At 42.0% G+C, this 24,461-nt stretch overlaps 1 protein-coding gene across 10 annotated transcripts in view; it reads right to left on the bottom strand.

Annotated features, from left to right (window-relative positions):
• The window catches only part of ATP23 (ATP23 metallopeptidase and ATP synthase assembly factor homolog), a 120,411-nt gene that overhangs the window by 19,846 nt on the left and 76,104 nt on the right, over positions 1-24,461 (bottom strand). For 4 of the 10 annotated variants that reach the window (XM_047787078.1, XM_047787077.1, XM_047787080.1 and 1 more), the window contains 2 exons: positions 14,238-14,283; positions 12,726-12,807 (listed from right to left, as the gene is read on the bottom strand). The exons of 1 other annotated variant lie outside the window; for it this stretch is intronic. In XM_047787078.1, the coding sequence (XP_047643034.1) occupies positions 12,726-12,807; positions 14,238-14,254 (99 nt within the window). In that variant the 5' untranslated portion in view covers positions 14,255-14,283. Of the gene's footprint in view, positions 1-12,725; positions 12,808-14,237; positions 14,284-18,391; positions 18,816-24,299; positions 24,370-24,461 lie in introns of those variants that run through there. 5 more of the 10 variants (XM_047787082.1, XM_047787081.1, XM_047787076.1 and 2 more) reach the window with 5 other exon arrangements.

Genomic DNA, 24,461 nt, shown 5'->3' with positions numbered 1-24,461 from the left:
GACCTAGATATAAGACCAGACACTATAAAACTCTTAGAGGAAAACATAGGCCAAACTCTCTTTGACATAAACCACAGCAATATCTTCTCAGATGCACCTCCTAGAGTAATGATAATAAAAACAAAAATAAACAAATGAGACTTAATTAAACTTAAAAGTTTCTGCACAGCAAAGGAAACCCTAAACAAAACAAAACGACAACCCACTGAATGGGAGAAAATATTTGCAAATGAAGCAACTGACAAGGGATTAATCTCCAAAATTTATAAATACTCCTGCAGCTCAATACCAAAAAACGAACAACCCCATCAAAAAATGGGCAGAAGATCTAAACAGACAATTCTCCAAAGAAGACATACAGATGGCCAAAAACACATGAAAAGATGTTCAACATCACTAATTATTAGAGAAATACAAATCAAAACTACTATGAGCTACCACTTTACACCAGCCAGAATGGCCATCATCAAAAAGTCTATAAACAATAAATGCTGGAGAAGGTGTGGAGAAAAGGGATAACTCCTTCACCATTGATGGGAAAACAGTATGTATATTCCAAAAAAAAACCTAAAAATAGAATTACCATTTGATCCAGCAATCACACTCCTAGGCATCTATCCAGAGAGAAAACCATAACTTAAAAAGACAGCATCTACTCCAGTGTTCACTGCAGCACTATATACAATAGCCAAGACATGGAAGCAACCTAAATTAAATGTCCATCAACAGAGGAGTGGATAAAGAAGATGTGTTACATATACACAGTGGAATATTTCTCAGCCATTAAAAGTGCTGGGAGCCGAGTTTCAAGAATGGAATCCACCTGATGACAGAGTCCAGGGGATCCAGAAGACGGGAGTCCACCTGATGACAAAGTCCAGGGGACTCTGAAGAAAGGAATCTGCCTGATGACAAAGTCCAGGAGATTCTGAAGAAGGCTCTGCAAAACAGCACATCCACTAGGCCTCGAAGCCCCCACCAGGCATTAGAGACCAGTGCCTGGAGATACATACCTTTGGCTTCTGTTCTTTTGTTTTAACAATTGATCCATGCCTTGCTTGCTGTGCCTTAACTCTGTGCTCTTTTTGCCTTAAGAAAGGAATTTATTATTCTCTATTTAAGCTTCAACCTATTTTGGTTTGTTAGCCTTTAGTTTATCTTTGGAGCTATGGCTCCGTGCTGTCTACTCCAAAATAATAGCTTCTGGGGAGGTTTCTGTTTTTTCATACAATGAGCTTAGATAATACTGGCATGCTTTATTTAGGCAGCACAATTATTTAGTTTTTACAATATAGTATGTAGGCATTAGGAATTGATGAGTTCTCTTCGTGGCGCAGTGGTTAACGAATCCGACTAGGAACCATGAGGTTGCGGGTTCGATCCCTGGCCTTGCTCAGTGGGTTAAGGATCCAGCGTTGCCGTGAGCTGTGGTGTAGGTTGCAGACACGGCTCAGACCCCGTGTTGCTGTGGCTGTGGCATAGGTCGGCAGCTGCAGCTCCGATTCGACCCCTAGCCTGGGAACCTCCATATGCCGTGGGAGCGGCCCAAGAAATGGCAAAAAGACAAAAAAAAAAAAAAAGGAAGTGATGATTATTATTACTTTATTGTATAAGTATAAAAATCTATCATAATGTTAGAAGTTAAAGTAAGATTGTTGCTAGGTAGTAAACAGACATTTGTGTTAAAGGACAATGAAGTGTACGTGACATTTACAAGGTTGTCTGTGACCTGTATGTGCCTCTAGCTTTCTGCTTGTTCACTCTTTAATGGGTTTATGGTGTACTTTCCCCGATCCAGGTGCCTTTTTCTATCTTTACACTTAATCTGTAACCCTGGAACAGTTATGAGATATTGACCTTTTTTACTGATGTAAGTTTTAAGATTTTTCCCTATATAAGCTGCTGCTGTTCACCAATAAATTTGAGACTGCTTGAGCCCTACTAGAGAGCATGTCTCTGTTTTTCTTCCTGCGCCTGCCGCCCCGCCTCTTCAGGAAATCCCCTGACCACGGGGGCTGGACCCTGGCATAAAAGGAAAGACATAATGGCATTTGCAACAACATGGATGGACCTAGAAATTATCATGCTAAGTGAAGTTAGTCAGACAGTGAGACACCAACATCATATTCTATCACTTATATGTGGAACCTAAAAAAAAAAAGACACAATGAACTTCCTTGCAGAACAGATACTAACTCACAGACTTTGAAAACCTTATGGTTTCCAAAGGATGGGCTGGGGGTTTGGGATGGAAATGCTCAAAAACTGGGTTGTGATGATCATTGTAGAACTAAAAACAAACAAACAAACAAAAAAGGCCATAAAGAAAAAGGACACTATTTAATAATAAAAGGGTCAGTTCAAGAGAATATTATACTCGATAATATATATGCCACTAATATAGGAACACCCAAATACATAAAACAAATACTAACAGACATAAAAAGAGAATTTTATGGGAATACAATAATAGTAGGAGACTTTAACACCCCACACACATCAATGGACAGATCCTCTAGATGGAAAATCAACAAGGCAACAGAGATCCTAAGTGTTATAACAGAAGAGTTAGATTTTTTTTTTTTTCCTTTCTACAGCCGCATCTGTGGCATATGGAAATTCCCAGTCTGGGGGTCAAATTAGAGCTGGAGCTACAAGCCTACACCACAGCCACAGCAACACCAGATCTGAGCCACATCTGGGCTCTAAGCCACAGCTTGCAGAAACATGGGATCCTTAACCCACTAAGAGAGGCCAAGCATTGAATCCACATTCTCATGGGTTCTTAACCCACTGAGCCACAACAGGAAATTCAAACAGTTAGATTTCACTGATATGTTAAGGACATTACGTGCAAAAAAAAAAAAAAAAAGAATATATTTCTTTTCAAGTGCACATGGAACATTTCCTAGGATTGACACAAAACTGGGGCACAAAAATAACCTCAACAAATTTAAAGTTACAGAAATTATTTCAAGCATCTTCTCTGATCACAATGACATGAAACTAGAAATTGAGCACAGGAAAAGAAAATAGAAAAAATGACCATATGGAGTTCCCGTCGTGGCTCAGTGGTTAGTGAATCTGACTAGGAACCATGAGGTTGCAGGTTTGATCCCTGGCCTTGCTCAGCGGGTTAAGGATCCAGCATTGCTGTGAGCTGTGGTGTAGGTCGCAGACGTGGCTCAGATCCCACGTTGCTGTGGCTCTGGCGTAGGCCGGTGGCTACAGCTCCGATTCAACCCCTAGCCTGGGAACCTCCATATGCCTCAGGGGCAGCCCAAGAAATGGCAAAAAGACGAAAAAGGAAAAAAGAAAAATGACCATATGTACACTAAACAAGACGCTACTAAAAAAACCAATTGGTTAACACAGAAATCACAAAGGAAATTAAAAAAATCTCTTGAGACAGGAGTTCCCATTTGGCTCAGTGGTAATGAAACCAACTAGTAACCATGAGGATGTGGGTTTGATCCCTGGCCTGGGTCAGTGGGTTAAGGATCTGGTGTTGCTGTGAGCTGTGGTGTAGGTTGGCATGCAGCTCCAACTTGACCCCTAGCCTGGGAACTTACATAATGCCACAAGTGCGGCTCATATATATATATATATATACATATATATATATATATATATATACACACACACACACACACCGAGACAAATGACAATAAAAGTACAACCATACAAAATCTATGAGATGCCTCAAAATCTCATCAAAAGCAGTTCTGAGAGGGACATTCATAGCAATGGAGGCCTCAAATAACAAGAGAAATCCCAAATCAACAACCTAACCTACCACCTGAAAGAATTAGAAAAAGAATACACAAATCTAAAGTCAGCAGAGGAAAGGAAATCATAAAGATCAGAGAGGAAAACAATAAAATACAGATTCAAAATACCGAGGGAAACAAATCAATAAAACCAAGAGCTGGTTCTTTGAAAGGGTAAACAAAATTAACAAACCTCTGGCCAGATTTACCAAGAGGAGAAAGAGAACCCAAATAAAATAAGAAATGAAAAAGCAGAAATCTCAACTGATACTGCAGAACACAATAAAACACAATAATATGAGCAATTACATGCCAAAAAATTTGACAACTTAGAAGAAATGGACAACTTTCTAGAAATATATAGCCCACCGAAACAGAATCAAGAATAGATCATTTGAACAGATCAATCACTAGAAATGAAACTGAGTATGTAATTAAGAAAAAAAAACTCCCTACAAACAAAAGTCCAGTACCAGATAGCTTCACACACAAATTCTACCAAACATACAAAGAGGAACTTATACCCATCCTTCTTAAACTTTTCCAAAAGACTGAGAAGGAACACTCCCAAAGACATTCGATGAAGCCACCATCACCCTAATAACAAAACCAGACGAAGATATTGCCAAAAAAAGAAAATTATAGGCCAATATGTTTGATGAATATAGATGCAAAATTCTTAATGAAATTTTAGCCAACTGAATCCAACAACACATAAAAAAGATCATACACAATGCCCAAGTGATACTCATTCCAAATTCACAAGGATGGTTCAACATATGGAAATCAATGTAGTATAACATATTAACAAAAGGAAAGTCAAAGACCACATGATTATCTCAATAGATGCTGAAAAGCATTTCACAAAATCCAACATCCATTCAAGATAAAAAAAACTCTTAACAAAGTGGGTATAGAGGGAACATAGCTCAACAAAGTAAAAGCCATTCATGACAAACCCACAGTCCATATAATACTCAGTGACAAGGATGCCTCCACTAACTACTATTTTTCAACATAGTATTGGAACCCCTAGTCACAGCAATCAGGCCAAAAAAAAGAAAAGAAAAGAAAAATATCCAAATTGCAAGAGAAGAGGTAAAACTCGATAAATGCAGATGACATGATACTATACATAGAAAACCCTGAGGACTCCACACAAAAACTACTCAAACTGAAAAATGAATTCAGCACAGTAGCAGGATACAAGACTAACATTCAGGTTTCAGTTGCATTTCTGTACACTAATAATGAACTATTAGAAAAGGAATATAAAATCAATTTGGGAGTTCCTGCTGTGGCTTAGCAAGTTAAGAACCTAACATAGTATCTGTGAGGATGCAAGTTCAATCCCAGGCCTTGCTCTGTGGGTCAAAAATACAGTACTGCCACAAGCTGCAGAATAGGTTGCAAATGTGGCTCAGATCTGGTGTTGCCATGGCTGTGGTGTAGGCCTGCAGTTACAGCTCCTATTCAAGCCCTAGCCTGGGAATTTCCATATGGCACAGGTCCAGCCAAAAAAATTAAAAAATTAAAAATACCTTTTTAAATTGTACCCCCAAAACCCACAAAAATACCTAGGACTAAACCTGACTGAGGAGGTGAAAGACTTATACCCAGAGAGCTATAAAAACATAAGCAAGAAAATCAAAGAAGATTCAAAGAAATGAAAAGATATCTCACGCTCTTGGACTGAAAGAATATTCTTAAAATGGCCATACTACCCAAAGCATTCTACAGATTTATGTGATCCCTATCAAATTACCAATGACATTTTTCACAGAACTAGAACAAATATTCCAAAAACTTATATGGAACTAAAAAAGACCAAGAATTGCCAAAGCAATCCTGAGGGGAAAAAAAAAACAAAGCAGTAAGCATAACTCTCCCAGACTTGAGACAATATTACAAAGCTACAGTCATCAAGACAGTGTGAAACTGGTGCAACAACAGACATACGGATCAAAGGAACAGAACAGAGAGTCCAGAATAAACTCAGACACTTACGGTCAATTAATCTTCAACAAAGGAGGCAGGAATACAAAATGGGAAAAAGCCTCCTCAACAATTGGTGCTGTCAAAACTGGATGGCTGCATGTAAATCAATGGAACTAGAACACACCCTCACACCATGTACGAAATTAACTCAAAATGGATTAAAGACTTAAATACCAGACACCACACCATTAAACCCCTAGAAGAGAACATAGGAAAATCATTCTCTGACATAAACCATACCAGTGTTTTCTTAGGTCATTCTCCCAAATCAATAGGAATAAAAATAAAAATAAGCAAATGGGACCTAATCGAAAACTTGCACGCTTTTGCACAGCAAAGGAAACCATAAAAAAAGTAAAAATACAATCTATGGATTAGGAGAAAATAGTTGCAAACAATGCAAGTGAATAGGGCTTTACCTCCAAAATATACAAACAACTCATTCAACTCATCAAAAAAAACAAACAATGGAATCAAAAAATAGGCAGAAGACCTAAATAGACATTTCTCCAAAGAAGACATATGGAAGGCCAGTAAGAACATGAAAAAACACTCAATATCACTAATTATTAGAGAAATGCAAATCAAAACTACAATGAGGTACCACCACACACCAGTCAGAATGGCCATGATTAATAAGTCTACAAATAAGCAATGCTAGAGAGGTTGTGGAGAAAAGGAAACCCTCCTAAACTGTTGGTGGGAATGTAAATTGGTACAAGCACTATGGAAAATAGTACAGAGGTTCCTCAGAAAATTAAATATATGATCCAGCAATCCCACTCCTGGGCACATATCCGTACAAAACTATAATGCGAAAAGATATTGCATGGAGTTCCCATATGGCTCAGCAGTAATAAACCCAACTAGCATCCACGAGGATGCAGGTACAGTCCCTGGCCTTGCTCAGTGGGTTAAGGAGCTGGCATTGCCATGAGCTATGGTGTAGGTCACAGACACAGCTCAGGTCCTGCATGGCTGTGGCTGTGGCTGTGGCTGGCAGCTGCAGCTCCAATTCAACCCCTAGCCCGGGAACTTCCATATGCCAAAGTGAGGACCTAAAAAGCAACAACAAAAAAAAAAAAAAAAAAAAAGGTATTGCACCCATACAGCATAGCAGCACTATTCACAATAGCCAAGACATGGAGACAACCTAAATGTCCATTGACAGAGGAATGGATTAAGAAGATGTAGTACATATATATAATGGAATATTACACGGCCATAAAAAAGGAAATAATGCCATTTGCAGCAATATAGAACACTAGAGACTCTCATACCAAGTGAAGGCAGAGACAAATACCATATGATATCACTTATAGTGGAACCTAAAATGTGGTACAAATGAACCTATCTACAAAATAAATTCACAGACATGGAATAACAGACTTGTGGTTGCAAGACGTCAGAGTAAAAGGACTTAAGCTCACATCCTTTCATGAAAACGCCAAAATTATAACTGCTGGACAATCATCAACAAAATAGACTAAAACTACTAAAAAAGATATCATGAACCCAAAGACAAAGAAGCCACAATGAGATGGTAGGAAGAGTTCTTTCACCAGGTAAGCCACCCCATACCCATTAGGCATATGACCCACAGACTGGAAAATAACTATATCACAGAGGCTCTCCCACAGGAATGAGTATGGAACCCCAGGTCAGGTTCCCAGCTTGTGGGTCTGTCATTGGGAGAAAGACACCCCCCCCCCAGAGCATTTGGCAATGAAGGACAGTGGGGCTTGTAAGCAGGAGCTCCACAGGACTGGGGGGAACAGTGACTCCACTCTTGGAAGGTGCATACACGTTTTCATGTGCTGAGTCCCAGGGCAAAGCAGGTACTCCATAAGAATCTGTGTAAGGCTTAGCTGCAGATCTTGGAGGGTCTCCTAGGAAAGTGGGGGGTGGCTGTAGCTGGCTGTGAGGGCAAGATATTGGAGGCAGAGTCTTCTTAGAATAATCATTAGTGCGATTTCCCCTGGAGGCTGCCATTTTTGAAAGATCTGGCCCCACCTATCAGGACTGAGAAGCCCCAGGCCAAACAACAAACAGTGGGAACACAGCTCCACCATCACCAAATAGACTACCTAAAAATTCTCCTAGGCACACAGCTGCCCCTAATCAACCCAAAGACAAACCCCCACCCACCAGAGGGCTAAGTCTGAGCTCCACTACCAGTGGAAAGGTATCAGTTCCTACCATCGGAAACTGCTACCTGTATCAACTTCACCCATAAGGGGGCAGACACCAGAAGCAGGAGAGAGTGCAAAAAGGAGACCACACAAAAAGCTATACAAAACGAAAAGGCAAAGAAATATGAATCAGATGAAGGAACAAGACAAAAGCCTGGGAAAACAGCTAAGTGAACTGGAGATAAGCAACCTACATGAAAAAGACTTTAGAGTAATAATAGTAATGATGATGCAAGATCTCAGAAAAAAACTAAAGGCAAAGAAGGATAAATGACAAGAAATGCTGAACAAAAAAAAACAGAATTTAAAGATTAAACAAGCATAGATGCAAAATACAATAACTGAAATAAAACACTCACTATGAGGAACCAAAAGTAAAATACAGGAGGCAGAAGAAGGAATAATCAAGATGGAAGACAGACTGGTAGAAATCACTTAGGCAGACAGAATAAAGAAAGAAAAAAAAGAAATGAGGACAGTCTAAGAGAACTCTGGGACAACATTAAACACACCATGTTTCCCATTATAGGTGTGCCAGAAGGAGAAGACAAAGAGAAAGGGCTGGAGAAAATATTTGAAGCGATAGCAGCCAAAAACTTCCCTAACATGGGGAAGAAATTACTCACCAAAATCTAGGAAGCTCAACAAAACACTATATAGAAGAAACCCAAGGAGGAACACCCTGAGACAAATATTAATCAAAATGACCAAAATTTAAAAGAAAATATTGGAAACATCTAGGATAAAGCAACAAATAGCATACAAGGGAACCCTAATAAGGTTATCAGCTGATTTTTCAGCAGAAACTCTGCAGGCCAGAGGGAGTGGCATGATATACTTAAAGTGATGAAAGGGGGGAAAAAAAAAAAAAAAACACCAAGAATACTCTACCCAGCAAGGCTTTCATTCAGATTTGAAAGAAAAATCAGAAGCTTTACTGACAAGCAAAAGCTGAGAGAATTCAGCACCACATGAACCAGCTTTACAGCAAATACCAAAAGAACTTCTCTAGGCAGAAAAGGCCCCAACTAGAAACAACAAAATGACAAATGAGAAAGCTCACCAGCAAAGGCAAACATACAGTAAAGGTAGGAAATCATCCACACACAAATGAGATACCAAAAGCAGCAATCATGAGAAGAGGAGAGGGTACAAATGCAGGATACTAGAAATGCATTTGCAATCAAGAGACCAGGAAATTTAAAAAATAATAATAAAATAAATTTTTTAAAAAATGGAGTTCCCACTGTGGCGCAGCAGAAACGAATCTGACTAGTATCCATGAGGATGCGGGTTTCATCCCTGGCCTTGCTCAGTGGATTGGGGATCCAGCGTTTCCATGAACTATGGTGTAGATTACAAATGCAGCTAGGATCCTGCATTGCTGTAGCTGTGGCATAGGCCAGCAGCTGCAGCTCCAATTAGACGCCTAGCCTGGGAACCTCCATATGCCTCAGGTGTGGCCCTAAAAAGCAAAAAAAAAAAAAAAAGAAAAAAGAGAGACCAGCAACTTAGTCTTGTATACATAGATTCCTATATCAAACCTCACAGTAACCGCAAACCAAAATGTCTACAATAGATTCACACACAAATGAGAAAAAGCAATCCAAACACAACACTAAAGGTAATGATCAAACCACAAGAGAAGAGAACAAGAGAAACTGGGAAGAAAAAAGACCAACAAAAACAAATCCAAAACAATTAACAAAATGGCATTAAAAACATACGTATCAGGAGTTCCCGTGGCACAGTGGAAATGAATCTGACTAGGAACCATGAGGTTGTGGATTTGATCCCTGGCCTCACTCAGTGGATTAAGGATCTGGTGTTGCTGTGGCTGTGGTGTAGGCCAGCAACTACTCCTCCAATTTGACCCCTAGCCTGGAAACCTCCATATGCCTTGGGTGTAGCTCTAAAAAAGAAAACAAAACAAAAAAACACACACAAAAAAAACTTCCAACAAACAAAAGTCCAGAACCAGATGGCTTCACAGGTGAATTCTATCAAAAATTTAGAGAAGAGAGTTCCAGTCATGGCTCAGCGGTAGCAAACCTGACTAGTATCTTTAAGGATATGGGTTTGATCCCTGGTCTCACTCAGTGGGTTAAGTATCTGGCATTCCCATGAGCTGTGATGTAGGTTGCAGTTGCAGCTTGAATCCCTCATTGCTGTGGCCGTGGTGTAGGCTGGCAGCTGTAGCTCCAATTCAACCCCTAGCCTGGGAACTTCCACATGATGCACATGCAGCCCTAAAAAGCAAAAGAAAAAGAAAAAAAATTAGAGAAGAGTAAATTCCTATCCTTCTGAAACTCTCCCAAAAAACTGCAGAGGAAGGAACACTCCCAAACTCATTCTATGAGGCCACCATCAACCTGATACCAAAACCAGACAAAGATACCACAAAAAAAAAAAAAAAGAAAACTACAGGTCAATATCATTAATGAACATAGATGCAAAAATTCTCAACAAAATACTAACAAACCAAATCCAGCAATACATTAAAAGGATCATATACCATGATCAAGTGGGATTTATCCCAGGGATGCAAGGATTTTTCAATATCCACAAATCAATCAGGGTGATACACCATGTTAACAAAATGAAAAATAAAAACCATAAGATCATATCAATAGATGTAGAAAAAGCTTCTGACAAAATCCAACACCCATTTTTTGATAAAAACCCTCCAGAAAGTGGGCATAGAGGGAACCTACCTCAACACAGTAAAGGCCATATATGACAAACCCACAGCTAACATTATTCTCAACAGTGAAATGCTGAAAGAATTTCCATGAAGATCAGGTACAAGACAAGGATGTCCACTCTCACCACTTGTATTCAACATAGTTTTGGAATTCCTAGCCATGACAATCAAAGAAGAAAAAGAAATAACAAGAATCCAAATTGGAAAAGAAGTAAAACTATCCCTGTTTGAAGATGACATGATACTATACATAAAAAATCCTAAAGATGCAACCAGAAAACTGTTAGAGCTCATCAATGAATTTGGTAAGGTTGCAGATACAAAATTAATACACAGAAATCTATTGCATTTCTATACACTAACAATGAGAGATCAGAAAGAGAATTAGAATGCCATTTACCATTGCATCGAAAAGAATAAAATACCTATGAATAGGAGTTCCCATTGTGGTTCAGCAGGTTAAGAACCCAACTACTATCCGTGAGGATTCAGTTTGATCCCTGGGTTAAGGATCAGTGTAGGTCACAGATGCAGCTTGGATCTAGCATTGCTGTGGCAGCAGCAGCTCCAATTCATCCCCTAGACTGGGAACTTCCATATGCTGCAAAAAGAAAAAAGACCCTATAAGAAAAGAAAACAAAAAAATCAAAAAAAAAAGAAAGACAAAAAAAAAAAAAGCTTACCTAGAGACAAAAGACCTGTACTCTGAAAACTATAAGATGCTAATGAAAAAAATCAAAGATAACACAAACAGATGGAAAGATAGACCATGTTCTTGGAATGGAAGAATCAATATTGTCCAAATGACTATACTACCCAAGGCAATCTATGTATATAACACAATCCCCATCAAATTACCAATGGCATTTTTTACAGAACTAGAACAAAAAAAAAATTTTAATTTGTATGTTAACACAAAAGACCCTGAGTAGCCAAAGCCATCCTGAGAAAGAAAAATGAAGCTGGAGGAATCAAGGTCCCTGACTTCAGACTATACTACAAAGCTACAGTCATCAACACAGAATGGTATTGGCATAAAAACAGAAATACAGAATAATGGAACAGGATAAAAAGCCCAGAAATAAACCCATATACCTATGGTCAATTAATATACAACTAATAACATGTATTGACAGAAGTACTGTGCTTACTGATAAAGTACAAGAGAAAATTCAATTCTTCTAACTATTCTGTAAGACAAATACAACCATTACCCATAATTTTTTTTTTTGTCTTTTTAGGGCCACACCCATGCCATACGAAGGTTCCCGGGGGAGGGGTTGAATTGGAGCTGTAGCCGCTGGCCTACACCACAACCACAGAATGCCAGATCCAAGCAGCTTCTACAACCTACACCACAGCTCACAGCAATGCCAGATCCTTAACCCACTGAACAAGGCCAGGGATTGAACCTGCATCCTCATGGATGCTAGTCAGGTTCATTTCCGCTGAGCAAAGAAGGGAACTCCCCCAAATTTTTATAGATGAGAAAACTCACCTCATCAAAAATTCTCAAAGATGTATATCACTTCTTACCATATAAAGGGGCAACTCTTTATCCTGGCATTCAAAGCCCCCCACCATGCAGCTTACCTTGCTTTCCAATCCTATTTCTCCTCCTTCCCCATGCATTCCTGCCCTGCAGCTGAACTAGACAGCGTGTCATTCCCCAAATACGCCTTGCACTTTCCCAACAGGCCACCTTTGCTCATGCTGCCGCTGCTCTGGACAACAATCTTTGTCTTCTTTGCCCCTGAAGGGGCTTTACATCCTCCAGCTGAATAATCTGTTGGCCTCCTTCAGTCAGTCACATCACTGTCCCGTTGTGGTAACCACACTCACCTAGAAGAGTTTCACCTGCCTCAAATTTTATCATTGTCTGCATTCAGGTCTTATCTCCCCTGTGAGGATGCAAGCTCCGTAAAAGTAAGGACCATGCATGACACATTTTTTGAATCCTGCACAAAGTCTAGCAAACCGTATGCCAGCATGTGGAAAGCACTCAGCAAATACCAGGAGAGAGAAGCGGGGAAAGGAAAACAACTTGGTAAAAATGCCTACCTGAGACACGGAAGCGTCAAAACCCCCACTGACATTTCCATTACAATCTTCACAGGAAAAGTGTCTTTCTTTGCTCACAGCACTAGAAGGCAAGAATGGATTAAAGAGACAACGTCCAGAAGCAGCATGCGCGGGGCACAGGGGAAGCAGTCAGGCCAGGAGACCCAGATCACGCATCCCTCCACCGCCACATACAACACCTTGGAAAAGCAACTGAACACCTTCAGGACTCAGTTCTCTCATCGATAAAGTAAGTAAACTGTCTCTGCAAAACCAGTCCCAGCTCAAATCCTATGCCCTGATTCCATAAAGCATTTGGTCAACTAATTAAGACCATATTGGAACTATGCTGGAGTTTCTGATCTTGGGACAGAATGTTTGGAAGTGGACCTCAGAGGTCACGTCTGATCCTCTCAAAGTTAAATAACACCTAGAAGCTTTCTACATGCATAACAAGCTGAGGCTTCTTCTCCGTTAGAGACAATGCTGGGGCTGGCACAATGGAAAAGCCAGGTTTGGTAATTACTTAACACATTTTTTTTTCCCCTTTTGGCCAGGGTTTATTCTTAACAATAGGACTATATTAAAAGCCTAGTACTGGTGTTCCCTCATGACCCAGTAGGTTAAGGACTCAGCATTGTCACTGCTGCGACTCCAATTACCCCTGTGGCAGGAGTTCAGTCCCTCACCTGGGAACTTCAGTGTGCCACAGGTGTAGCCAAAAAGAAAAAAGAGAAGTTACTATTTATTATTAAGTGATTATTATATGCCGCCTTTAGTGGGGGTTTTTAAAGGTTATACTCCATTTATAGTTATTATAAAATATTGGCTATAATCCCTGTGCTATGCAATATATACTTGTAGCTTTTTTTGCTGTGGTTTTGAGTGTTTTTTGTTTTTTCTTTTCTTTTCTTTTTTTTTTTGCTTTTTTAGGGCTGCACTTGAGGCATATGGAGGTTCCCAGGCTAGGGGTCAAATCAGAGCTGCAGCTGCCAGCCTACACCACAGCCACCGCAACCGGGATCTGAGCGGCATCTGTGACCTACACCACAGCGCATGGCAATGCCAGATCTTTAACCCACTGATCAAGACCAGGGATCAAACCCACATCCTCATGGATCCTAGTCGGATTGGTTTCCATTGAGCCACAATGGGAACTCCCTTAGCTTATTTTATACATAATTGTTTGTACCTCTTAATTCCTTACCATTACATTGCCCCTCCCCCCAAGAAAGATTTTAAGTATTGTATTTACTAAACAGCCAAGGTGAAAGGTAGAGCCAGAGATGTGGCCTGAGGGCGGAAGAGGTTTGGGAAGAACAAGGTGTGGCCTGGAGAGAGGGCAGCCAATTACCACCACCTACCAAAAGGGAGGAAAGGGCTGTGTGGCCTGAGGTGAAAAAAATCTGAAGCAGTTCCAGATGTGATGGGAGGAGGGGCGCGGAGGGCAGGGGAGTGTGTGCTTTAAGCAGCCAGAATACATAGAGCCGCACTTCAAAAGGATTTACTTACCAACCTGAATGCTTCATGGCATCAAGTAGAAGTTTGACATATGGATCTAGAAAGATATTGATTCAATTACATACGCTAATTGGAAAAAAAAAAACACCAATGAAATTATCCAAGGAGCAGTAAAAGATATCAAAAAGTACCTCACAAATCTTGGTAAAATAATACTATCTTAAAGTTATAAAAAGGAATATGAAAAGAACAAGTTTAAATTAACCTCAAAGCAAATCTTTGAGGAATTGAAACACTAATCGAAAATACCAAGACAGGCACTACCAAACATCTAGGATAATTTCAAATGTGCTTCTCGGGTAAATGATCAAACACAATGTATTAAAGTATATACCAAGGAGTTCCTGCTGTAGCTCAGCAGATTATGAACCAATTAGTATCCACGACGATGAAGGTTTGATTCCTGGCCTTGCTTGGTGGGTTAAAGGATCCAGCATTGCCATGAGCTGCAGTGTAGGCCACAGATGCAGCTCAGATCTGGCACTGCTGTGGCTGAGGCATAGGCCTAGCTGCAGCTCCGATTCAATCCCTAGCCCGGGAACTTCCATATGCTAAAGGTGTGGCCCTAAAGAGCCAAAAAAAAGATTTTTTTGGGGGGGGGGGCTCTTTAGGGCCGCACCCACAGCATATGGAGATTCCCAGGCTAAGGGTCGAATCAAAGCTGTAACTGCCAGCCCATACCACAGCCACAGCAACTTGAGCTCCAAGCCACACTGCAACCTACACCACAGCTTGCGGCAATGCCAGATCCTTAACACACTGAGCAAAGCCGGGGATCAAACCTGTGTCCTCATGGGTACTAGTCAGATTTGCTAACCACTGAGCCACAATGGGAACTCAAAAAAAATTTTTTTTTAAGTATATACCAAAAGACTGAGGGTATCCAGGACCATATCCATAGAGATAGTAGCATAGTATCTGGATTAGAGGAAAGCAATAAGTAGCCCCACTGTTGTCTGTCCTGGTCCATATCTAGTGTCACATTCTGAGTACCACAATCTAAACAGGACCTGCCAACTGAGCTCTTCCATGGGGGAAGGTGACTAGCAAAGTGCAGGACCATGTTTGGCAGGAAGAAAGGGATTTGTGCATTTGGGAAAGAGAAAGATTTAACTAACACCACAGTAGCTTCCAGTATCTGAAGGGGTGCCATGTGGGAACAGATCCAGTCAACATTTCTTCAGAGGACAGAACAAGGACCAAAGGGTAGAGGTTACCTGGGGCAGATTTCAACTTAGTACAAAAAAGGATTTTCCTACAGTTCAAGCTGTCGATACAATAGCCAGGTGGCCTCAAAAGGCCTCAGAGATAAGCTGTTCCAGTAGAGGTCTGTAAACACTCTGGTCAGGGATGGGGTTGAAACGGCCTAGACGACTCCTGAGCCCCCCCCCCCCACCCCCGACTTCTAAGAAAGAGTCTATGAGTGGTTACAGAAAATATGATGAATCCAAACACCTTTAATATCAACTTTTCACATAGATGTCTTGTCTGAGAGTATAAATGCAAGGCCAATTACATGACATAAGCCAAAAAATAGAAAAAGAAAGAATCAAGGGTTTTTTTTTGGGGGGGGGATGGGGGATAGGTTTGGCTGTGCCCACGGCATGCAGAAACTCATGGGCCAGAGATCAAACCCACACCACAACAGTGACAACACCAGATCCTTAACTGCTAAGCTACCAGGGAACTCCTTCAAGGGTTTTTGTTTCTTTTTTTAAGTGTTGAAAGCTAAAACAGGTGAGTTAAAGAAAAGTAGTGTGAGATCTGAAGGTTAGGTATAGGTTACTGATCTACATGTCTCTTAAGAGTGTTAACAGTAAGACAATTATTAATAACAGTAAATATTATTCAGGAGTTCCCGCTATGGGACAGTGGGTTAAGCATCCCACTGCAGCAGCTGGGGTTGCTGTGGAGGTCCAAGTTCACTCCAGCCCGGCTTAATGGGTTAAAGGATCAAGCATAGGTTGCAGCTGCAGCTCAGACTCAATCCATAGCCCGGAAACTTCCATATGCTGGGGGGTGTAGCCATAAAAAATAAAAATTAAAAAAATAATTATTCAGTGTATATCAAGTGTCAGGCTCCATACTAAGTGCATTATTATTCAAGCAACTAAGTGTTTTACAAAGTTGAAGTGGGTTCAAAAGCATACAGTCCTTTCACTTAAAAAAAAAAAAAAACTGCCAGGAGTACCAGGTTTGGTATTTCAAAAAGGACCTGCAGTATTGAGAACGGATTTCCTTTGAAGAAAAAGAAACCAAGGTCTCCCATGAGGCCTGATTTCTCCCATCACACCTGCCCCAGGGATAGGATGTTAAAGTTTCAGGTTGATGTTTTACCACGAACAGGTTCTCCCAGCAGCCCTCCCCTTGGAAGGCTGAGGCCAGTTAATTTCCTAGCCAGGCTCATGCTCAGCACTTCACTCTCCTCGAATCCTATCACAGCTCTTCCTTCATTTTTTGGCGCTTTCACTGTAAGACTAGCTACCCTTTCTTTCCAAATATGTTGGCACTTCGCACTCATAAAATCTATTCCTCACAACAACCCTAAGAGAGGCAATTTTATCCTTCCCCTGCCCCCCCACCTTTTTCTTGCAGATAAGGGGATTGGAGAGTTAAATCATTCTTCCCTACCTAACAAGAAACCAAATTCTGAACCCACGTCCAGCTCTGCAGCTCATGTTCTTTTTTCACTGCATTCCACTTTGAAACTCCTTAAAGGCAGAGTCCTAACTCATCCTATATTTCTCCATTCCAGAACCCAGGAAACACTGAATACATATCTACAAAGTAAATACAATGTCATCATTCCCTCTACTCCCCTACCTCTTCCCACCTCCCTTTATTCCCTAGATGTGAATAAGCTCAAGAAGGTTGGAAAATCTCTGATGACTGACTTCTTTTTTCTTTTCCAAATTGCCTTTTTTTTTTTTTAATTGGAGGAGTTCCCACTGTGGCTCAGCAGGTTAAGAACCGAATGTTGTCTCTGTGAGGATACGGGTTTGATCCCTGGCCTCACTCACTGGGTTAAGGATCCAGCATTGCCGCAAGCTTCGGCACAGATCACAGATGAAGCTCCAATTCCACCCCTAGCCTGGAAACTTCCATATGCCACGGGTGTGGCCATAAAAAGAAAAAAAAAGTTACTGGAGTATAGTTGACTTACAATGTTGTGTTGGCTTCAGGTGCACAGCAGAATGGACCAGTTAATACATATACACATATCCATTCTTTTTGCAGTCTTTCCCCATATAAGTTGCTACAGAGTATTAAGTAGACTTCCCTGTGCTATACAGTAGGTCCTTGTTACTTACCTATTTTATATATGGTAGTGTGTATATGTTAATCCCATGTGCGGCTGACTTTTTTAACTCTGATTGGCCAGCTATAAAATAGTAACCTTGCTTTGGGACAAATACATTTAAGTCTTTGATTTTCTAAATGTATCCAAAGTAAATTTAGGAAGTCTAAGGCAATGTAAAAAAGTTAAGAAAGCTCTAGTGCAATGACCCTCGGGCTAGAGGGAAACTAGTCAGAAGGGAGTATCCCTATTTAACCCACAGCAGTGGTTCTTAACCATTTCAGGGTTGTGGGCCTCTCTTGAGAATATCATGGAGCTATGAACTCTCTCTCCAGAAAAATGCACTTGGGGGCATACACACATGATTTCGTGGTCCACGTCGGGAGTTTCTACACTCTGAAGTACATCCATGTATTAAGGTTAAGGAAGGGTAGGACTGCGAAACTGTTGCTTTTGCACTACCAGCAGTAGGTAAGCCTTAATTAAGATGGCTCATTAAAACTCTGCTTCACCTGGACTCTGAAGTCCCCATGTTGCTGCATAACTTACCTAAGAAATCAGAGGATCTGTCAGAGGAGTGGGTAAAGAAGGGCAAACTCCTAACCCGATTCCTTGTTCATGGACTCCTTGTCCACAAGCAAAAGCAGTGCAGAAAGGGGCCTCAGCACCTCCTATGACCTAAGCTGAGGCTCAGACCCCTACATCCGCCCCCATGAGGCTGACTCGGCCTAAATTCTGCTCTGAGGTGCCCGAACCTGGAGCCCCCTAGCCGAGCGGCGCCCAGGCCCTTCCCTGCTCGCCGGGTGTCAGACACCACCCCGCCCAGCCTCTGGGTCAAGGTTCCTACTTGTCTCCAGCGTCTTCAGGAGCATCAGCTGGCACTTCTGGTTGTCGGTAAAGAAGCTGGAGAGGAACCCTTGCTGGGGCTTCCCCTGGGCCAGCCGCTCGGGGAAGACTTGGCATCCGACGTGTTGCTGCTGCAGTGGTTCCCTAGCCGCGGGGCCCGGGCCACGCTCATCCGGAGCTCCTGCCATGCCGCCCACTGACCTAGCCCCTGCTTCCTCCCGCCACGGGCGGCCGGAGGCTAGACAAGGGAAATTGACTTCCCTCCCGCCAACGCACACCGCCTAGGCCCTCCCTCCGCCCGCCGACCAGAAGCCAGCCAGGCAACAGTCGCAGGGCGGGGCCAAGGCCCTCCGGCTGGAGAGGATTTCTAGCCGGGAGACAGATCGGCTGCCGGGCAAGAGGCGTGGGGCGGGACAACGGTAAGGGGCGGGGCGACGGCCCTGGGGAGGGACGACCTTGGAGAGGGCTAGTGGGCGGGGCGAGAAGCGTGGGGCGGGGCCTCGGTAACCTGGTGAGAGGTGCAGGGGCCCCGGGGGCCTCCCGGCCCTGTGCTGGGTGGCGGAACTGGAGTTGGGAAGTGTCCTCACAGGTTACAACCGGCCTGCTGTGGACTTCGCCGCTAACCCACAGCTTGCTTATGCGGTCCCCATAAGCCTGGTTCTGCAGCCCGGCTTCCTCATGAACACTCCTTCCTTACCTCCAGGCCACTACCAGCCATTAAATACCCTTCTCTCTCTGAAGGATCCACCAGCAGACTAACTGCACTCTTTAGTCCACCTCTCTCCTGACGCCCCAAGCCCTACTGAAAGTAGTGTTTTCAAAAATGTTTAAAAGCTACAATTGTAATGACTGGTCACATGAAAGTCCTCAAATAATAAGACCCAACTTTTATTCTGCCTCATCTGGGCACCTTTGCCTGCCCTGCTCTTTTGCCATCCCCAAATAACTCTGATAGTTGATGAAATAAAATACATATTTTATGGCAAAACAAGAAAATTTTAAACAAAATTTTTCTCTGCAAGTTTGGGCCCCTTCATCCCATTTAGCGTGTATTGTGCATCTGCATTAGCCAGATGTCCTTAGGAGAAAACATTTCCCTTTTTAATCTTGTAAAGCGTCATGACTCGACTCCATAACTTCTTGGGAGAGAACCTTCTCTCCCCCAACCCCCACCCCGTGCCGCACCCACGGCCTATGGAAGTTCCCAGGCTAGGGGTCAAATCAGAACTACAGCTGATTGTCTCTGTGGCACCACAGGAACTCCCACTTTACTCCTTTAATTTTATAAGGGGCCACTGAAATCGAACAAGGCCCTGTGGGGCTCCTGGGCACAAAAGCCTTTCTGTGTCCCCCACTTCTTGTTTTTAGGAAATGTGCCTCATTTAGCCTCCATGGCCTTCCATGAGTTCCAAGGGATAGGTTCAGACAGTTGCTGATCTGGGAAGGGAGGGGATGTAAAGATAAGGGAGGAACAGAAGTTCCCTTCATGGCTCAGCGGTTAACGAACCCAACTAGGATCCACAAGGACGTGGGTCCGATCCCTGGCCTTGCTCAGTGGGTTAAGGATCCGGCATTGCCGTGAGCTGTGGTGAAGGTCGCAGATGTGGATCGGATCCCACATCGCTGTGGCTGTGATGTGGGCCAGTGGCTACAGCTCCAATTCAACCCCTCGCCTGGGAACCTACATATGTCTCCAGTGTGGCCATAAAAAGCAAAATAAAAAAACATAAGGGAGGAACAGTCATGCAACAATAGTACAGCCTTGGGGCAGTGTCCTGGTTCCCCATCAAGGGATACACCTAATGATGTAGGCATCTTATATACCTAAGAGAAAAGTTATATTCCTTACGCTTCTTTTAAAAATGAATACTTTAGGAGTTCCCATCGTGGCAGAGTGAAAAGGAATCTGACTAGGGGCCATGAGGTTGCAGGTTCAATCCCTGGCCTCGCTCACTGGGTTGAGGATCGGCGTTGCCATGAGCTGTGATGTAGGTCACAGACTCGGATCGGATCTGGCGTTACTGTGGCTATGGTGTAGGCCAGCAGCTGTAGCTCCAATTAGACCCCTAGCCTGGGAACCTCCATATGCCGTGGGTACGGCCCTAAAAAGGCCAAAAAAAATAATAACAAAATAAAAAATAAATTAAAATAAATAAAAATGAATACTTTAAAACTGAACAGCTTGGAGCACTTCCTTGTGCTTCTCCCTCATTCAGTTGCACCCTAAACACAATCACCCATGAGCTAAAGATTAGGCAAACTGAGTACAATTGTCTGTGGGTTAAAGATTATAAACATGACATTTTTCAGCAACTTTAGGTTTGTTCTAATCTAGAATCAACATGCCCTTTTCGCAAGTATTGTTATTCCAGGAAAAGTCAAGATGCCATAACCCAGGGAGTTCCTGTTATGGCTCAGCAGAACCAAACCCAACTAGTATCCATGAGGACACAGTTTTAATCCCTGGCTCTGCTCAGTGGGTAAAAGATCCAGTGTTGCTGTGAGCTGTGGTGCAGGTTGCAGACACAGCTCCCATCCCAAGTTGCTGTGGCTGTGGCAAAGGCCAGCAGCTGCAGCTTCAATTCGACCCCTAGCCTGGGAACTTCCATATACCACGGGGTGGCCCTAAAAAGAAAAAAAAAAAAAATGCCATAACCCAGAAGACCCAGGATCATGCTGAGATCTCCTGACACTAGTTTCTATGACTAAGATTCCCTGAAGAATGAATGTTTGCCCCAAACCTGATTCTTATCTGAAACCCTGTTTTTCTCCTTTTAGACCACAAAACTCCATGCAATTCTTCCCCAAAGGAGGGCAGTCTTTAGGGGACTAGCCTGCTGTGGCCTCCTTTGCCTGGCAAAGCAATAAAAGCTATTTTTTCTCCTTCACTCCAAACTCTGTCTCCACATTTCTATTTGGCACCGGTGTACAGAAGCTGAGTTTTGGCAACACCATGATGGCCCACAACTTGTTTTGTTACCTGCAGACCTAGTACTTACTGGGTAAACTGTCAATAAGTCATTTGATGTATAACCCTGTGTCTCAAAAATGTATGTAACTATGCTGTGTTCAGAGCTTTCTGAAAGACTCCCTGGGGTTATAGTCCCATGGTTGGTTCAAATAAAATTTTCCATTTCTTTTTTTGGGGGGGTGCCATGCGCACAGCATGAGAGAACACAGCAGTGACAATGCCAGATCCTTAACCCGCTGAGCCACAAGGGAACTCCTCCATTTCTTTCTTAGATGGACTTAGATTAATTTTTTTCATCGATATAACAAAACACAACCTGTTTACTTATATCTCCAAGCCTTAACTCAGTCCTTCATCCTTAAGCCCCTTTTCCTCGGTCTTTATGATCCAGGTCCTGATGAAGTTTAATCTACAAGGAATTCCTGGATCCCTTAATCAAAATCAATCTTTCTTGATCTCCCAGTGTATGAAGTATCATGGCTTCATCACTGCCTGACAGGTTTTAACTAATTTGTGTTTCTCTTTTCCCACTAAATTACTCAATTCAGCTTACACATTTATTCAGCACCTACTATGATGATCAAGGCATAGTGGCAGACACAGGATAATAAGAAAATTGCGGAGCGATTCCCTGGTGGCTCAGAAGGTTAAGGGCCCAGCATTGCCACAGCTGTGGCTTGGGTTCACTCCCTGGCCTGGGAACTTCCACATGCCATGGGCACAGCCAAAAAAGGAAAGAGAAAATTGCTGCATTGAGAGGAACATAGGATTTTTATATAAGAAACAGATCTAAATCATAAAGGCTCAAGGGATGTTGAGCATTATGAATAGCACCTATGAGTCATAGGTGCTCAAAAAATACCTAAATTGAGTGGGATGCTAGCATAATTCATTCATTCACCATATTATAAAATTATGAACACCTCCTATATACAGATTGATAGCTATAAATTTTTTTAAAAGCTACTTTTTATTGAGCTCACCTGAAATACATTATTTCTAATCCCTACCACAACCCTGCAAAATAAGTATTATTATCACTTTATTTTGCAGATAAAGAAGGTAGGCTCAGCATAATTGAATAATTTCTCTAGGACCACACAACTAGCTCTCCATCTAGTTAGGCAATAAAATACACACATATGGAAAACCAGACCATTACAAGTTAATGTAATTATTCTGAAATTCTCAAAGAAGACTAGATGGAGAAAACTGGGCCTGAAATAGACCAGACTGTAACATCTGAAATGCTATTCAGCTACATGAACAAGCAAAGAAATGCAAATTAAAATCTGTCGTTTTTTCCCCACCAAACTAGCAAACATTTTATTTTTTTTCTTTTTCTTTTTTTTTTTCTTTTTCTTTTTACAGCTGCAGCTGCAGTATATGGAAGTTCCTGGGCTAGAGGGTCAAATCAGAACTGTGGCTGAGACCTATGCCATAGCCACAGCAGCATCAGATCCAAGCAGCATCTGTCACCTATACCACAGCTTGTGGCAACACTGGATGCTTAAACAACTGAGTGAGGCCAGGGATCAAACCCACATTCTCACAGACACTATGTCAGGTTCTTAACCTACTGAGCCACAATGTGAAATCCCAGCAAACATTTTCTTAATGTTCATTGATGAAGGCAACAGGGAGAGAAAACTAGAAAACGTTATGCCAAAATATGTTCAGTAGTTGTCTAAGCATGGGGATATTTTTATCACATTCTTCTGAATTTTCCTAATGTTCTACAATAAGCATGTATTACCTTTACAATCAGAAAGGTAAACTTTAAAAAACTGAGTAGGCTTTGGATGTCATATGTGTAACTTCACTCATTTATAGTATAAAAACAAAGGAGTGGATTTGGAAGACATTAGGGGAGAAATAGGGAATTCAAATGACTAAGTTAAAAAGAGAAAAATAATTACCAATAAGAAATGAAAGCATGGGCAAAGATTTAGCTCTAAGGATTTTCTTTTCTCCATTGCAGTTATTAATTAAGAAGAAAAAGGATAGAAACTGTTTAAATGTCTAACCAAAAGTACAATGGAAAACATTCAACCTTGTCCGTCCCCCCCCCCCCCGCGCCTTTTTTTTTTTTTTTTTTTGCTTTTTCAGGGTACACCCGAGGTATATGGAGATTCCCAAATCCGAGCTACAGCTGCCGGCCTACGCCCCAGCGTCTGCAAGCTACACCACAGCTCACAGCCAACGCCAGATCCTTAACCCACTGAGCAAGGCCAAGGATGGAACCCTCATCCTCATGGATCCTACTAGGGTTCGTTAACCTCTGAGCCACGAAGGGAATTCCACGTTGTTTCCCTTTTTAATGAAATATGTTCCTTAAAATTTCTTTAGGTTACAAAACAGCGTATACAAGGTGATTAGGTTTGAAATTTAGCATAAGCATAGACAGGGTCTGGAAGACTGCTCCAAAATGTTTTCAATGGTTGTTTCTAGGTGGATGAAATTTGGAGGTTTTGTTTTGTGTGCTTGCCTGCATTTTCTAAAGCAAAAATAGTTGCTTTTTAACAGGAAGTAAGCAGTTTAAAGATGCTTAAATATGTATCACAGCAACAAATAAAGCTGCACATAACTTTTTTTCGTTTCTTTTTTGTTGTTGCAGGGCTGCACCCGCGGGATATGGAAGTTCCCAGACTAGGGGTCAAATTAGAGGGAAGCCACAGCTAAGACCTACACCCCAGCATCCTTAACCCACTGAGCAAGGTCAGGGATCAAACCCACATCCTCATGGATACATGTCAAGTCCTAACCCACTGAGCCACAATAGGAACTCCGATATAACTTTAAAGTGCTTTCTAGTTCAGTTTTTCACAACTAACTTCTAATCTACTTCTCCAGGACCACCAAAAACTCAATGAGATTACAGCCTTTCTTTAGCGATACTGTCATGTTGAATGTAGGGAAAGAACAAAGCAATCACCACCTCTCTGGCGGAAAACGCCACACTGGACACACAGTGATCCCTCACCGCTAGGATTCCGCAGCAGCAACGTACAGGGACTGGAAACAGAAGCCCTCCAGACCCGGAAGTGAATGTGAGAAGGCGCACAGTATTCTGGGAAGACTTACGAGAGCCGGGTTGGCG

This window comes from Phacochoerus africanus, chromosome 7 (genome assembly GCF_016906955.1).
Source record: "Phacochoerus africanus isolate WHEZ1 chromosome 7, ROS_Pafr_v1, whole genome shotgun sequence".
NCBI classification, from domain to species: domain Eukaryota; kingdom Metazoa; phylum Chordata; class Mammalia; order Artiodactyla; family Suidae; genus Phacochoerus; species Phacochoerus africanus.
This window is presented reverse-complemented; position numbering and strand designations above follow the sequence as displayed.